Source organism: Anopheles merus, chromosome 2R (genome assembly GCF_017562075.2).
Source record: "Anopheles merus strain MAF chromosome 2R, AmerM5.1, whole genome shotgun sequence".
NCBI classification, from domain to species: domain Eukaryota; kingdom Metazoa; phylum Arthropoda; class Insecta; order Diptera; family Culicidae; genus Anopheles; species Anopheles merus.
The window spans coordinates 25989162-26004492 of NC_054082.1; the positions used below are offsets into that span (position 1 = coordinate 25989162).

The window sequence follows — 15331 nt, forward strand, 5'->3', positions numbered from 1 at the left end:
TTTTCACGTTGCAGCACAAAGTAACAGAAATGGAGTCGAACAATCGATTCCGGCACATACGCAAAGCACTTCCGCGCTCGAAGAAACAAGATTGCACACGCACGTGTATAAGGGAGTGTGTGTGTGTGTGTGTTTATTTCACGCACAATGATGCGGGTCACGCTGTTACATCTGCCCCGCGGCATGCTGGTACGTTCGTCGCTTCGCCGCTTTTAATTGTTTATGTTTTCCATGAGTGTGTTTCATCCTCGCTCGCTCGTTCTATCATTCCACTCAGCCAAGGCAGACTGATGTGTCTTATCTAAATTGACGGCTTGGTGCGTTGATCGCTTCAAGCGCGTCCACCAGCTGTGAGAATTGAATGCTGCGCGGTGAGTGGTGTCTCTTTGAAGTCTATGCTGGGAACATTTTGCTCTACGTTGCCCTACAAGTACCACACAAAAAAAAAAACTCTCCCTTTTAAAGCGAAAACTGGCAAACCAACTTCTAACACTGCAATGTAATGAGCCAAGCTTCAAACCACTCCAGGTGCTTTCCGTGATTTAGTTCTATTTATTTTAATCGATTCCACTTCCCAAAGCGAACCCAAGCAGTGCCGCGACTGTTGTCCCTACTGTAAAATTTTGGACTAAACCATCGACCACCGTTACAGGGCGGGGCAAAAGTTTTCCAATTGCGAAAAAGTTGCTCCAAAAACCCTTCCCCCGAGCTCGTCCCCCGGTCGTCGGTTCGAGGCATTAGCGGGGGGGATTAAGCGCGGAAAGCAGCAGCTGCATTTGGAATTTCACGTTAAAATACACTGTGTTTGGTGTGTAAAAGTGAGGCGAGAAATTAAAACTTGCCGAGTTTTTGCTCGTCGGCTCACTCGCTCGGGTTTGCTACCGACGGCCACTGGCACTGTAGGGGGACCCCCCCCCCCGTGCTGCTCTAAAAGTAATAGTAAAAGTAATTTTACGACTGCAATCACTTAATCCACCACCAAAACGGCCAACCACACACAGCCGTTTCCAGCACGAGCTTATCCGGCCTGTCCCGTGAACATTCTTAATAATAATAACAGTAGGAGAGGGGATAAGAGGAGAGGGCTTTTTTTTTGGAAAAAAAAACATGTTTTTTGCCCCCTTCTTTTGAGTGGGTGGCAAAATTATGCTACACACAGCGTCCCGTCGGCCAAGGAAGACGCACGGAAGAAGTGGCAGTACGGTTAATTTCGTTCGAATTATGTCTAATTGACGGGCCTTGTGGGCCAGTATGGTGTCCGGTTTGGCTTAAGGAAGTTTTACGGTAACGCTTCCTTCCTTCCTCCCTCCCTCTATTTGTGCTCTCGGGTTCGTTGCTTGCATTGCGCGACTGTTGAATATCCTTTTTGGAGATCTTTCTTTCGCTTTCTTTTTTTTTGCTCCTGTTATTGGGTGTAAAAGAAGAGCGAAACAAAAAAAAAAACATTGGAGAAAAGGTAAAGGTTTTTTGATGAAGTTTTGTCGACGCTACTTGGCTTATTCAACTTTTAATGATTACGGGTCAGAATTAATTTGTACTACCAGGTATATTTTTTGTTTGACAACCCTGTGCACCACCCTCGTTTCTGCTGGTGTCGCGCTCATGTTTGCTGCCGGTGACAAGCGTACCGAAATTTTTCATTAAACTTTTTCTTTTCTTCACCAAACACACAGAGATACGGAGACAGAGAGAAAAGAGGGGCCCGATCGGGTTAAAGGCAATGAATGAGTGATAGAGAGTTCGTGGAAATACCCTTGGGGTAATGTATTAAATTTGAATAATTATTTAACACTGGTGTGTTAATCTCAGAGGGAAATAGTAGAGAGGGAAAGTAAGACAGAAAGAGAGAGAGAGAGGCTGGGTGAAACTCATTAAAGGGTTTTTTTTATTTCGAAAAGTAATTTTACGTTGATCATCTGTCGAATATTTCGCATACACTCACACACACACATACATACCCACGCAAAAAAGTGCCTGTTTTACAATGCAATGCATTTTTTTGTTCTTTCCTGCTGCTGATTCCAATGAAAGCTGATTGGGATTTAAAATGCAGAATGAGCGATAGAGGAAGGACGTAAAAAGTGGCCATGCTTGATTCACACACAGCCTGTGATGCTGCTATGCTGGGGGTGGTTCAGTTTTATTGCCTCCTTTCAGCTCGAATGGTGGGTGGCCCATTGATGGGTCGTCACAGAGAATGCACAAAGGCAAAAAAAGAGAACACATACACACACACAAACACAGTGCCTGGCTCGGGATCCTACTGGTGATGCCGATTATCGATCATATTGGCGTGTGTTGCGGAACGTTTTCGGAACGCGTTTCGCAGCCAATGGTTCGGTTTTATTTCGCTGTGAAACACCCCTGTCTATTAGATAGCTGGGCGGGGATAGGATGATGGTTTTTATCAGGAACGGTTTCCATTACATTTAACTTTCCACGTTTACTTTTATAGGCCGCGCTTATGTTATGGTGGCGCTCTAGAGCGGAAGTGCCAGGAGGAAAGAGATGCAATGCGCAAGATAAGTTGTGCTGTCGATTAATGGTGGGTTAATTAAATGTACATTTCTTAGAATAAGTACAGTAAGTAGGTAGGTAAAGATAAAGTATGCGTTTGCGGCTGCCAAATGAAACGAAATAATACAGAACAGGACGGGACAGAGGATGTAACACAAACACAAATGCAAAAGCACGACATAGAAAGAGCGAGAAAGACACGATTGTACGCCTGCCTGCTGTCGTCCTGCTTCCCAGCAAAAGGTGGGTAAATTCGAAACACTTTCACACAGATAAAAACCCGCTAAACTAGCACGACAAAAACAGTACAGTAATCCATCCAATCAGCTCAAGTGTAAACATATCCAACGACTAAGAGTGGCAATGAAGGTTCTCAGCGCCTCAGTTTTGTATGTAAAGTAGGAAAAGATCTTCAAATGACAACAGTCAATTCGAATTGAAAGTGCTTTTCATTTCATATATAATTACATAAAAAAATTAGTCACACACTGATTCAAAAGATAAAAGCCGACAGTATTTATGATATTGTTACAATTAAAAAAAAACAAAATGTTAAAACAGATTTGTACACTTCAATCACCATTGCAAAAGAATGAATAAAAGGATGCTTTTCGTTTGCTATCTGCCAACACCCAAATGGGCATAGCGTTACCAGAAAAAAAACGACCTTCTGTGTTCTTACTGTGCTTTCGCCCCGTAGATGAGGGTGAAACACGAACCGTAGCTTCGAGAAATCAAATGTAACACAGCTGCTTGCAGTCAGTGAAAGGATTCCGAAACGAATCTGTATAGATAGTTGCGATTGATCTGTTTAATTTACATATTTTTGCATTGTAACTTTTTTGCCATAGAATGTATTAGTTTGGAAACATGACTGTATCTAACCTACGAAGGTAGAATGTTTGAATAAAACACACACACACACACACACACAACTCACATTTAAGTTCCTTTTCTTTCTATTATTCTATCTCTTTAGCGCATCCTTTAAAACTGTAGTCAGTGCAATTAAATCTAAACGCATATCCTGTCGTGTTTTTGTCTTGTTTTTATTACTTTTTTTCATGATTATTTGTTTGTTAGGTCTAACGATTTTGCATATAATAAGCATAGTTAGTGGATTGGAAGTTGTAAAACACATTCACCCGCGATCTCTACTTTATAGAAACAATGTAGGTGAAGTATATTGCGCGTAATGGAACCGTTTGACTGCATATACTTACTCTACCCCGCAAAAGTATTATATGATATCGCCTCTAATAGTACCTTTTGGAAAATAGTTTTGTGCAAATAACTTACCTCATGTAACTGACCAGTTTGGATCAACCCGTACCCGTACTAGATGATAGAATGCTGGGACATAGGGCTACATAGTTGCGTGGGGGGGGGGGGGTTTATTTAGCATAGCCGCAAGACGATCCGCAGGCACCGCGATCGTGTACATGGGTTTACTTTCCTGTCCTGCTCTTGCCATAGAAGTATGTAGAACGATGGGCAGCAGGAGAACAGCAGCGTTGCTGTAGTGTTTTCCATACCATTGTTATAACTATTGTACCATTTACATACACACACACACACAGTTACTCACACTAGAAGGAATGATGATGGATGCGGTTGGGAGGTTTTTGTTAGTACATTTACGTATTGTGTTTTGTGTCTTTCTTATTTGACCATGGCATTGCTGTGTCGTTTGTGTGTCGTTTAGTGCAAAAAAAAAGCTGTGTTTGAAGTTGATAGTTCCCTAACCAAACATTTAGTGCGGTTCGTTGCAAAGCAATGTTCACATGTCATTAATACCTCTAACGACATTAGTGTGCCAAATGTATGATAAGTTATTTTATATTAGTGTGCAACAATCAACTACATCGTGTAGGGGTTTCTGTATGCGTGGCCTGTATGCGTCGCCGGTATGCAACAGAACAAACACACTTACCTGTTCATCTGTTATCATGTTTGCCATTTTCTTGTTATGTGTCTTAGTATTGTTCAGATTGTTTTATCCTTCATTATCCGTTAAGCGATCACTTATCTATCTGTTCCGTTCTTTTTTATCTTTATTGTCACTAGTATTATGTTTTTATGCTTCTGTTTTTTTTTTTTTAACAATCTTTTATACATTTTCTTGCATATACTATGTCACTCTAGGTGTTGAAATTTGTTTGGCAGTGAGGTGTTTGCGTTAGTTTGTAAGTGCGTGCAATCTGTGCAATGTAAAAATGCTCTAAAAATATGCCTATACAATATCATTGTTGCGTATGTTATTATATTTAACATTAGTTTAAGTTCCTCTCTTTCTATATCCCTCTTTTCTCTCTTACTCACACACACAGACACCATGATTGCTTCGAAACTCCGTAATAGTTGTCTGATTAGTCCACGGACAGTTCGTACGTGTGGTGTGTTTGTTAGTCTCTCGTTTGTAACGCGGAAGGACACGATGGTTCCAAGTGCAAGGACACACACAAACACACATCCCTGTATGCGCAGCGCTAGCAAATTGCTGTAATTATTAACCATAGAAACCGGGCATGTGTACAGGGTGGTGTACTACGCTCCACATCATCCCCAGGCGCTGGGCTGCAGTTGTAGATAAGAAAGTTCTCCGAGCCACCATTATGTATCATTTTATCATTACTTTTACAGCCGATAGAATACAACTTTTCTACATCTCACTCTCTCCCTCTCTCTCTGTGTTTTTATTTTTCACTCTCGTTCTCTTTCTATCGCTCATTTGTGAACGCTCTCTTCAACTAGCTGTCGAACTTATTACTGCCACTTTGTTTACTTTTACGCATACTAGTGCAACAAACTATTCCATCATATTTGACTCTCTGTATTTATAGTGTGCCAAGGAAGAAAAAAAAACACTTCAAGCGGTCCGTTTGTGTGAGTGTTTCTATAGGGAGAGATCTTTTCTAGCAGCAGATATAAGACTCCTATTTCCCCTACCATTCCTCCCTTTCAATGTGTGTGTGTATGTGTGTGTGGGGCAGCAAAAAAAAAAATAATAAACAAGTTCATATTGGCGCAAAAACTTTCCCCGAGGTGTATACATGTAATTATGCATTAATACGAGATTTAGCGGGTAGTTTTGACAAAACGCAAGTGCATTCTAATTAACTGTACCAATACTAGGCACTGCATACTTTGCATACACCCCCATTCCTTCCACAGTCCCACTCTTTATGTTCTATCTCGTACCATCCCATCCGTCCCGTTAGGCGCATTAACACGCCCGATATTGTTATTGTCGTTGTAGTACTGTACAGTACTGGAATTTTAATATGTTTACCCTCTTTTATTTTCTTCATTTGGTTGTGTGTTGTTTTCATCTAAAGTGGAAAGTTTAGTACTCATTCTTCAGCGTAAGATTTGGAACGTAAAACCAAACCAAACCAAACAAAACTCAGTAGTGTGCAGTAAATTGAGCAAAAAAAAAAAGGCGAAAGTAATATAACAAACCAGCGCCGTAAAAGTAGTGTATGTTCGTGTGTGTGTATGTGTGTTTGTGTGCTATCATTATTAGCGTGTGTGAAACGCGAAGCGCGAAAGCAAAACCCGTATCAATGTATCTAAACTAAAAACAGCAGTTACGATCAGCATTAAACACATTCTTCAGCAAAACCGTAGAACGTATTCTCTCTCCCTCTCTCTAACTAGAGTATCTATTAGTAGTGTTACTACCATTTCTACTACTATAGTGGCAGTTTGTAGAGAAAAAAAAATAAATAAACACACACACATAGAACAAAAGGTGGAGTATATCTCCCCAAAGTGTATATTGAAGCTTGGTGGCCGCGTAGATTGATCAGCACGATCAGCACGATCTCCCAGCAGCAGCAGCAGCAGCAGGAGCAGCAGCAGGAGCAAGCGGCAAGTGGAGCAGCGAACGGAAAGATGCTGTTTGAAACGACTATATCGCCCGCAAAAATGTATCAGTACAATGTGCCTCCACCGATGCAGGGCCCGGCGGCCGTTCCCGTACCGAACATAAGGTTGGTGGTGCTTTCTCTTTTTTTGATCCATCTTTTTTGTTCTCCCTTTTTCTAACTATATTGTGTTTCTCTCCACTGGTGCAACACTGTATGAAGGGCACACACCACACCCTGTATTGGTATTGTTTTGTTCTTTGGCTGCCGCTGTTCGTATTATTTTGCGTAACCAAACCATTTCTTTTGCGTCTCATTTGGGCTGTACCTTCACCTACTTCTCCTTCTGCGTGTACTTTTGGGAGTTTGTTATTTTGTTGTTGTTGTGGTTGGTACTTTATTTTATCGTTTTTTTTCTTTTCTTCTGTTGTTACTAAAACCGTGATCCCCGATACAGCTAACATTATACCGGATCATATGAAAATACACACACCCACATATTCACTAATATATATGTTTTTATTTGTTGAACTAATTGGTATCGATTGGACTCTTTGTCGAACTGTGTTGTGGGCTGCCGCTAAGCTTTCGATGAGTTTTATTTTCTTCTATTCCACTACCAAATTACGTACCTATGTTCCCATCAGCTGGTTTTGGAGTTGGAGTCAATTGTGCTCGTGCGCTGCATTACTATAGTTGCCTGTTTTGGGTTTTAGCAGTTGTTTCCTTATTAACGATCTGTACTGTTAGAGGGCTTTTTAGTGTGAAATGATGGAAAAATATGTGTCTCACAAATAGGGACATTGATCCCTTAGCATGGTGTACGTAGTAATAAAATTATTATCCTTATATAGTTTTACCATCTGGTTGGTTGAATCTCATCATTATAGCTTGGTCACTTAAAGGCTGCCTGACGTTTTATTAAATAAGTTTAACCAATCTCCCACTCTCCCACAAGGGTTGATCCTTGTGGGCCGCAAATATCATGCACATTTATGCCCCGTTTTATGTTTGCATCGTTGCATGTCGCTGTCGTAAAATCAGAAACATCTTCCCGTACCTCACAATGTCTGCGGACAAAGCAAACAACCACTTGTGAAACGGGGGGCAAAGCAGGGAGCGGTATGATTTTATTGCCCTTCTTGGTGCAGGATGATAAATCTGTTCCCCCTTCTGAGAAACAGTGGGGGAAGGTTCCAGGATTGTTTAAAGAAACACGCTCTATCCTCTTCCGCCCGCGTGCCGCGAATGCCTGGCTGGTTGCCTGGTGCATGTTAATAAGGCTACGCTAAGAAATAATTATTACTCAGCTCACTACTATATTCAGCAACACACAGCCACACACCCACCGACCCATCCAGTGCCCCCGCCGCGTCTCCTTTGCGCGTACACCGCATGCTAATTAGATTTTGCGAGAAAAGTTGGTGCTCCTCTTACTGCTCGTGGCTTGGCGTGGAAGGATGGTTGGATAGAAGGGATATGTGTGCGTGCAAAAGGCAGTAGGTCGGTGCAGCTGCGCGCTCCAATGTCATTACCGGCGATGCTAATGGCAACGGAAGAGCAGCAAAAGGGAAGGAGCCTAGCGTCGGTCGGATTACGCTTTCGCGCAAGATGCTGGAGTAGAAACAACACCATCGCTTTTCCATAGCGTGCAGCATCGTTGACTGAGCATCGTTTCTTTGTGTAGGTAGTTCGCTATGGTTCGTTGTAGAAGATCCTCACAAACCACACCGTACCTGACATCTTACTCTTACCGATTGTTTGCGCTTGTCTGCAAACGGACTGGTAGTTTGCCAATGTCAATCCGAATGGTGCATTAGCAAACAGTGTGTGTTGCAACATAGGACGAATTTAAATCGATTATTGACACCATCCTTGGAAAGAAACTCGTCTCTGTGCACGCGACTGTGTGCACCCCACAGTCAGAGTCAGCGCATAGCGATCGCAAATTACCATCCAAAAACCGTGAAACCAATGTCGTGTCTTCTACCAGCTCGCACCCTTGAACCAGATGGACCAGAGTGCGCTCGTGCTGTTGTTGGGGCACGCCATTTTCCAACGCACATAACCACACGGCATTGCGCGCAATTGTCTGATGCATTTTGGTAGTGTGTGTGTGTGTGTGTGTGCGGTGAGTTTTCTTCTCTCCAAAGGCCAAATCGATTAATGGAGATGCTGTTACGCCACTTTTCTCGCTTGCCATTGCCGAAATGTAACTTACACAAGGCGAATGGAACAGACACAGTGGAAATCAGATGGTAAGATGGCAAAATGAAATGTACCGTGTCTAGGCGGAAGATTTTCTTTCCCAATTCTCGTGGCCGGTGTGTGGTGTGTGCCCTTGTAAAGTACACAATATCGGAGAGCTACAGGCAAAGAACCTAAAGACACCTTTCTTTGCTGTTTGGCTTTTGATTTTCAATAGGAGCTTGTGATGCAGAGCCCTCGAGGCTTTCTTTTGGTATAATTTTTGACGAGTAGGCAACACGTTTGAAGGGAAAATAATGCCAGGTAGACGATATTGAACTGCTCTAGGAATGGGTCTACCGTATGGGACATTTGCTACCTGTAAGTATTCAATATCTATGCGGAAAGGGGAAGTCAGCATTTCTTTTTAAAGTAAGGGTCCGCTTTTTTTTTGGTCTTCTCGGTTCGTTTCCCTGGATGAATGTGGCCTTCGTTTTCGGATCGGTAACATTCTCACAAACTCTGCTTATATATTGCTTTCCTGGGAACCTGGAAACGTCCTGGAAATAGTGGAACAGATGTGGATTTCCCGGACATTCTTGTCTGCAAGTAAAAAAAGTGGGAAGGATCATCCCGATCCAGTGCAGGGCAAAATACAGCTATGTCCCGTAAGCATCCCGTGTGCATCGCAGAAGCTTACTGTTACATTGTTTGAATACTAAAAAAATGGCTAAATCCTCTTAAGATAAAGACCTTTCCGGCGACTAACGCTACTCACTGCTAAGCTCGTTGTCACAAACCTTCATAGCAAGGTCAACACTTTTAAGACCCCCAAATTGACAATGACAAAGATCAATCGTACCACACGGTTCTCATCTCACACACTTCGTGCCAACTCATCATCGACAATTTTGCAAGAATTTTGGCACCGCTCAACACAACCACAGAGCGTGGTGCGAGAACCATCGCGCAAGAGATAAAATTAAACGAACTGAAAATTGTCTTCCACTACTAGCTGCTACACTGGCGCGATGGCCAGCGGCATGGTTCCTCTAGTCCGTCCTCCGCGTGCACCCAGTACCATTGGAGTTGGGGGGGTATTTGGGTGAGTTGCCAGATTCCTGTTCGGGTTGGGGAATTTTTCAGATCAGATACTGCTGTGTCATAGCGTGCCAGAGGTGCCGGCAGCTCCTTGTTGGCCACGCAATTTGTCCGTGCGAGTGGTTACGGGTATCCGCGGCGGACCTCATCAGTAGATCGAATCACAAAATATTCACTCATTAAATTCGCTCGCTAAGGACGAACACTTACCGGCGACAGAGAGCAGAGGAGGGAGTGAGACACACGGCTCTTCAAGGCAGTAAGCAGCCCTGCTGGTTGTATCGTCAGTTTCAGTACGTTTCGGACGCGGAGGAAAATTTTTACTGCTGAATCCTCCCTGCCTGTGATGAAGCGAGTTTAAGGTTAATGTGGCGTGCAGGGAGAGGAAGACGCACACAGCAGTGGAGGTTTGCGCCGGTATTCAAAATGTACCTATGAGCAAGAGACGGACACTGGAGGCAAAAGGAATCTGCTTGGCAAAAGGGAACCGTATTATTTGTTTCGCCCCTCCAGGCCCTGACTTCTTATCCACAAAACCCTCCTGTGAATAGCTTCTCCCTTCTCGAGAGGTCATTCTGAAGACGGTTGGTTGGTTGGTTGTTTTTTCCCTCCACTTCTTCGGTGTTGTTTGCCGTTCGCATTTTCTAGACATGATTTTGCTAGAATAGCAAAACGCACATCCCCACCCTTCCTACCCGAGAGCAGTTCGATGGTCCACGATGGCATCAAGTTGTCGCTTCTACGCGGCGGTGTGAACTTTGCCGACCGCTTCGTTTTTTCGAATCAAATCGTTGTGTTTTATTTTGCCTTAATCTTGCTTCCTCCTCGATTTGCTTGTGCTGCCGGCCCTGCCCTGCCGGCTTCTCAACATCCGCGCTCTCATGGTTGTTGATTAAATTTCTTGATTTCCATAGCGTCATTCCCCTCCCATCGCACAGGCACTGGCGGAAGAGGAGACAGGAAGCGGTGGAGCATCATCATCATCATCAGCAGCAGCGCATGGCCTCGCTCGGTTCAATGTCGTCGCTAACGATGCTCCGAAAAGCTTGCATCGTTAAAGCTCTTTTTTAGACGCTTGCGAAGAAGAGGATGAAGCTCGGGAGGGTGCGTGCGTGTGGTGGCGTCGTAGACCGCGTGCTCACACACTCAGCTGCTGCGGTTCATCTGTTTCCGTACGGCGAGAAGAAGGAAATACCACAAAACCGGGACCACCTTGTGTCGCTTGCCCTGTTTTTTTTAGTATTTCGATGGCTTCCTCCCTGGTGGCTGCACGATTTTGTTGTTGTGTATGTGTGTGTGTTGTATCGCTCGCCCAACAATGATGCTAATGCTCTCGTGGGTCCGCATCATGCGGCTGGCAGGAAGCAGCATGGGAGAAGCTTGATGTTTTATTTTTTATGTGCCTATTTGAATGCCTTGCTTCGTCGGTAGACGAGAGGCTACGACCCTAGAACGCCTCTGGTGGTGATAGAATAGAGCGTGCGCGCTTGCTTGTGCTCTCCAGCAAAAGGCTGACTGAAGAAGAGGTGCTTAGGTTTTGTGTGCCTGTGAATGCCCAACCCACTAGGGTGGCCCGTACCTGGACACATTTCATAAATCCGCTTACATGTGATTCGTTTGCTTTCCTGGGCCCTGGGCCCTTCGTTCCTGGGAAGCTCGGAGTAACCGTGCGCCCATCGTTTCATATTTCTTTCATTGATCTTTCACCCAGCCACACAGAGTTCGCAAGACACGATGTACCACTCTCGTACGCCTTGGCAGCTTAAAGGGCTAGTGGTTTAAGAGGAAAGGGAAGATGAAATTAAAAGCTCTTTTTAAATAATTTGTAATATCTCTAAAGCTCTTCGTCCTCACTCCCCTAGACTGACATAAAAGTGTATAAAAGCATTCAGCTTAAGCCAAGACCTTCGATGATGCCGATGTGAGTCAGTTCGGGGCATGCTTTTTAGCCTCATTTTTCGATAATTACATTCTGCAATCAAATTACCATCGACTCGAGCGCGTAGTCTCGTCGTGGCCGTGGAGGACAAAAAACGCGTAGGATTCTGCAGGATGGATATGCATGTTGTTGCTTTACGAAGCGGTACTGTTGTGCTTAAGAATAAGCGCTTGATTACGGACGACAAAGGAGCACCGACTCTCCGACTGTCTGGGTTGGTTATGGATTATGCATCTTCTCGGTAAGGCCCCAGACGAGGCGAACATGCGAAAAACTCCAGTTTTGGAAATAATCAGTTTATGAATTGTTGCGCTAGAACGAGCAGAGAACGCCTGAGAGTGATGGTGGTTGTGCTGTGCTTGCTTGAACGTCTGAAAACGACAGTCTCTTGGTCCTGAGAATACACGGTAATCGATTTATCCATGGATGCTGTGTTCAAGCAACATGAACATGCGAAACAAATAGTAATTCCTTCGACAGGAAGGCTTTGCATGTACGATAATCTTGGCAACAGTGCCTTTGTGTGTCATGGAGCTGTAAAATGACCATGACCATTGGGTTTTGTTGGTTGGTGTCTTGCTTCGATTCCATTTCCACTACCTTGCCGCATATTGTTCGTCAAGGACATCTGCTGGAATTGTTGATGTACCTGAAGATACGCACTACCTACCTGTCTGGTACCCTCGAAGCTACCTTTGCTACGGGATACCTGTTGGACGAGAAGCAACCTTTGCCGAGAGCGGTTCCCATTACTTCCGAACAACAACCTAAGGAAAGGCCATAATAATTGGGAGAACCGGGCTCATCAAGTGACCTTCTTCTTCGTGCCCGTGGAGCACCCAATTTTCTCAATCGCCTTCAGAACAGTGCTGCCTCGCAGTATTCCCGTGTTCACTCTGCTAACACGCTACATCCTCTGGCTGCTGGTGCAGGTTGGGTAGCAGAATTCACAATCAAGTTTCGAAGGTTGAGAAACCAACGAACTTCCTTCCTCTCGCCACGCTTTGTCGGGCTGGTTTGTTTGTGCGCGGTGTAGTACACACAGTGCCGGTCGCCGTGAAGGTTACAGCACACGCCGCAAAACGTCGAGGAAGAAGCGCGCACCCATGACACGGCGATCGGCGGGGCCATGAACCTTTATAAACATTCACTCCCCTCGGCATCGCGGCATCACCCAATGGGCACATGGGTTTGTAGTAAAATTTACGCGCTTACGCGCGTCGTTTCCGCGCGTCGCGAGAGCCTTCTTTGCGCCCGTGAGGTGTCGTCCGCACAAACCCGAAACCCCTTCCTGTGCACAGTCAAACCACAATGAATATACCGCGTCCGTTCGTGTACCGCATGTTTCGTAGCTGCTGCCAGAGCCCCACTCTCCTATCATTTTGGATTTTGCTAGGTGGTTTTCTTTGTCCTTTTTTGCATACAGAATCAGATTGAAAGATCCGTGCGGTGCGTGCTTTTGTTACGTCGCATACTACTACCCCTCTGCTGACGCTAGCAGCGCAAACTTGCTAATGCTGGTGGTGGGTCCAATGGATAATCAACGGAATTGCGCTCCGTTCACGCGCTCTCTAGTCAGTGGAAAAGGGGGCGCGTGGTGCTGGATATGGATATTATGGCAACGCGAACGATGACGGTGGTAAAGATACACACTCCCCGTCCGCTCAGAGTGGTAGAGGGGGTAGAGTGTTGATGGAGATATCTTTAGGAAGGTGTTTCGGGGATATCTCCAATGTCCGGGAGTAGGAAAGCGTTAGAGGCTGCCTATATGTTTGTGGTTATATTTGCAACAGTTCAACAAATCACGTTTTCTAACCGCATCGTGTTGGATGGAGGAGAGCAAAGTGCTCTAAAGGGTGTGTTTTAGGTGCTGTGATAAGCTGTCTCATACCATTGGTACAGGCAGTGTAGCACAATTTAGCTTCAATTTTGGGATTCAGGGAGATATTTAATTTAAAAAAAAACGAAAGCATTTCATTGGCAAACAATTGTACTTTAAAGGCAAAAATAGTTGGGATTTGAGAACTATCCAACAGACCAAACTATTGGAGAGTACTATCTTGGGTCATTTTCACCTTTTCATGATTGTCTTTAATATGGCCTCGTATCAGCGGGCTGTGGGTACCCAACAAGCCGTTCACTTATTAAACCGCACTCTCCGCATACTGCTGCAGTAAGTTTACGGTAGAAGGGCGCCACCCGCCAAACCCACCAGAAACCAAATCTACAACCCAAACCGTAAGCGCGCGCTCTTGCTAGTAACGTGTGCAGCGCGCTGCTACTAGCCTTGCCAGCCATCGGTTGCGCCATCGGTTGTGTGTTGGATACCAGACCCCGCACACACAAACAAATGGCGGCGGTTCCAATGGTTTCCGTCTGCGAACTTAATATCAGCGACGCACGAAGTTTTACTCCCGGTGCCGTTGTCAACCATTCTGCTCAAAGACCCCAACGGCCGAGTGGGTGTTTTGTTTACTAGCAACCGGAGGGCAAACGGTGGGAGCGCCCTCCTCACCCTGCAGCTCTCTCAGTGTAATGCACAGAGCTCTATGCTAATTTTATTTGCCTCGTACTATAAAACCGAGTCTTTTTTTGTGCTTGGTGTGTTTGTGCGGTGCTGCTTTTATTGCAAATCCCTGCAAAATCCTCATCGCAGACACATTAGTTTTAGTTTCTCCCACGAGGCGTTGGATCCTTTGGGCTGGCGGAGAAAGGCGGTATGGAGGGTTGGAGGTCCGCATAAAGTAACGCTTTACGGGTGAACGGGCGTCTAACTAGCGATCGATACCTTTACTACGCTACGCTACTGCTGCTGGTAGAAGAAGTAGTATTAGTAGTAGTTGTGGTAGCAGTGGACCGTTCCCATTCGTACGTTTGTGCCGTTGAACTCCAAAGACTGGCTGCCAAAAGGGACGCGGGTTTGACCAATGATTCGGTCCCAAAAGCTGTTAGCTCTCCCTTTTGATTGTAAACCGTTGATTGCCCGTAGTCCAAAAGCGCGCACCAAGATGTTCTAGCCACCGTTTTCAATTTGCTGTGTTCAGCTTGGTTCCTATTTGGGGCTAATAGTGCGACTTTTTTTTGTTCAAACTCCATCACACTACAGCTTAGAAGCCTAACTCTATGCCCCATCCCTTGGACGGCTACCTAATATGCGGCAGCATATTCTTCTCGCTGTCGGTTGTGTTTATTTGCGGGTGGAGAAAGCGTTACTCCCTTTACTACTACGTCACTCAACACTCGCTTCCTGTCATTGAGTGAAGCCATTGAACCACAGTGCCAAGACCAAGTTGGCCAACACTGAGGCGTTTGTGCTGCTGGGCGTCGTTGAAATGTCTATTTCCCCCTTTTTTCCGTTCGATACGCCGGTTCTCCGTTTGACACGCGAGCGGAATGCGAAAAGTAATTCGTTGAAAAAGTCACGTTTTCTGTGTTCTTCTCGGGCCCCGGGGTGCTACGCTTTCTCCACCCTCACCCTGGGTGTGATGATGACTTTCGATCGATTTTATTCTCGCCCGAAAGGGAAGGAAGGAAAGGGCTTACTTTGGTTTTTATTGATTGCTTTGCTAACTTGAAACACACGCACACTCTTCTGAGAGTTGCTAGAGAGTCCACTGCTGAACAGCGCTAAGTCTACCTTGCTCCACATCGCCCCGGCAAACAGCAGCACACCGGAGAAGGTTAACGCGTGTTACTGCGAAGTGGGTGCAACTGCTGG

General features: G+C 45.0%; 1 protein-coding gene across 10 annotated transcripts in view; it reads left to right on the top strand.

The window, feature by feature from the left end:
• Positions 1-15331, top strand: part of LOC121589397 (RNA-binding protein Musashi homolog 1) — an 88559-nt gene that overhangs the window by 8875 nt on the left and 64353 nt on the right. For 4 of the 10 annotated variants that reach the window (XM_041908309.1, XM_041908304.1, XM_041908314.1 and 1 more), the window contains one exon: positions 5856-6512. In XM_041908309.1, coding sequence (XP_041764243.1) covers positions 6415-6512 — 98 coding nt within the window. In that variant the 5' untranslated portion in view covers positions 5856-6414. The other 6 variants (XM_041908307.1, XM_041908305.1, XM_041908308.1 and 3 more) reach the window with 5 other exon arrangements.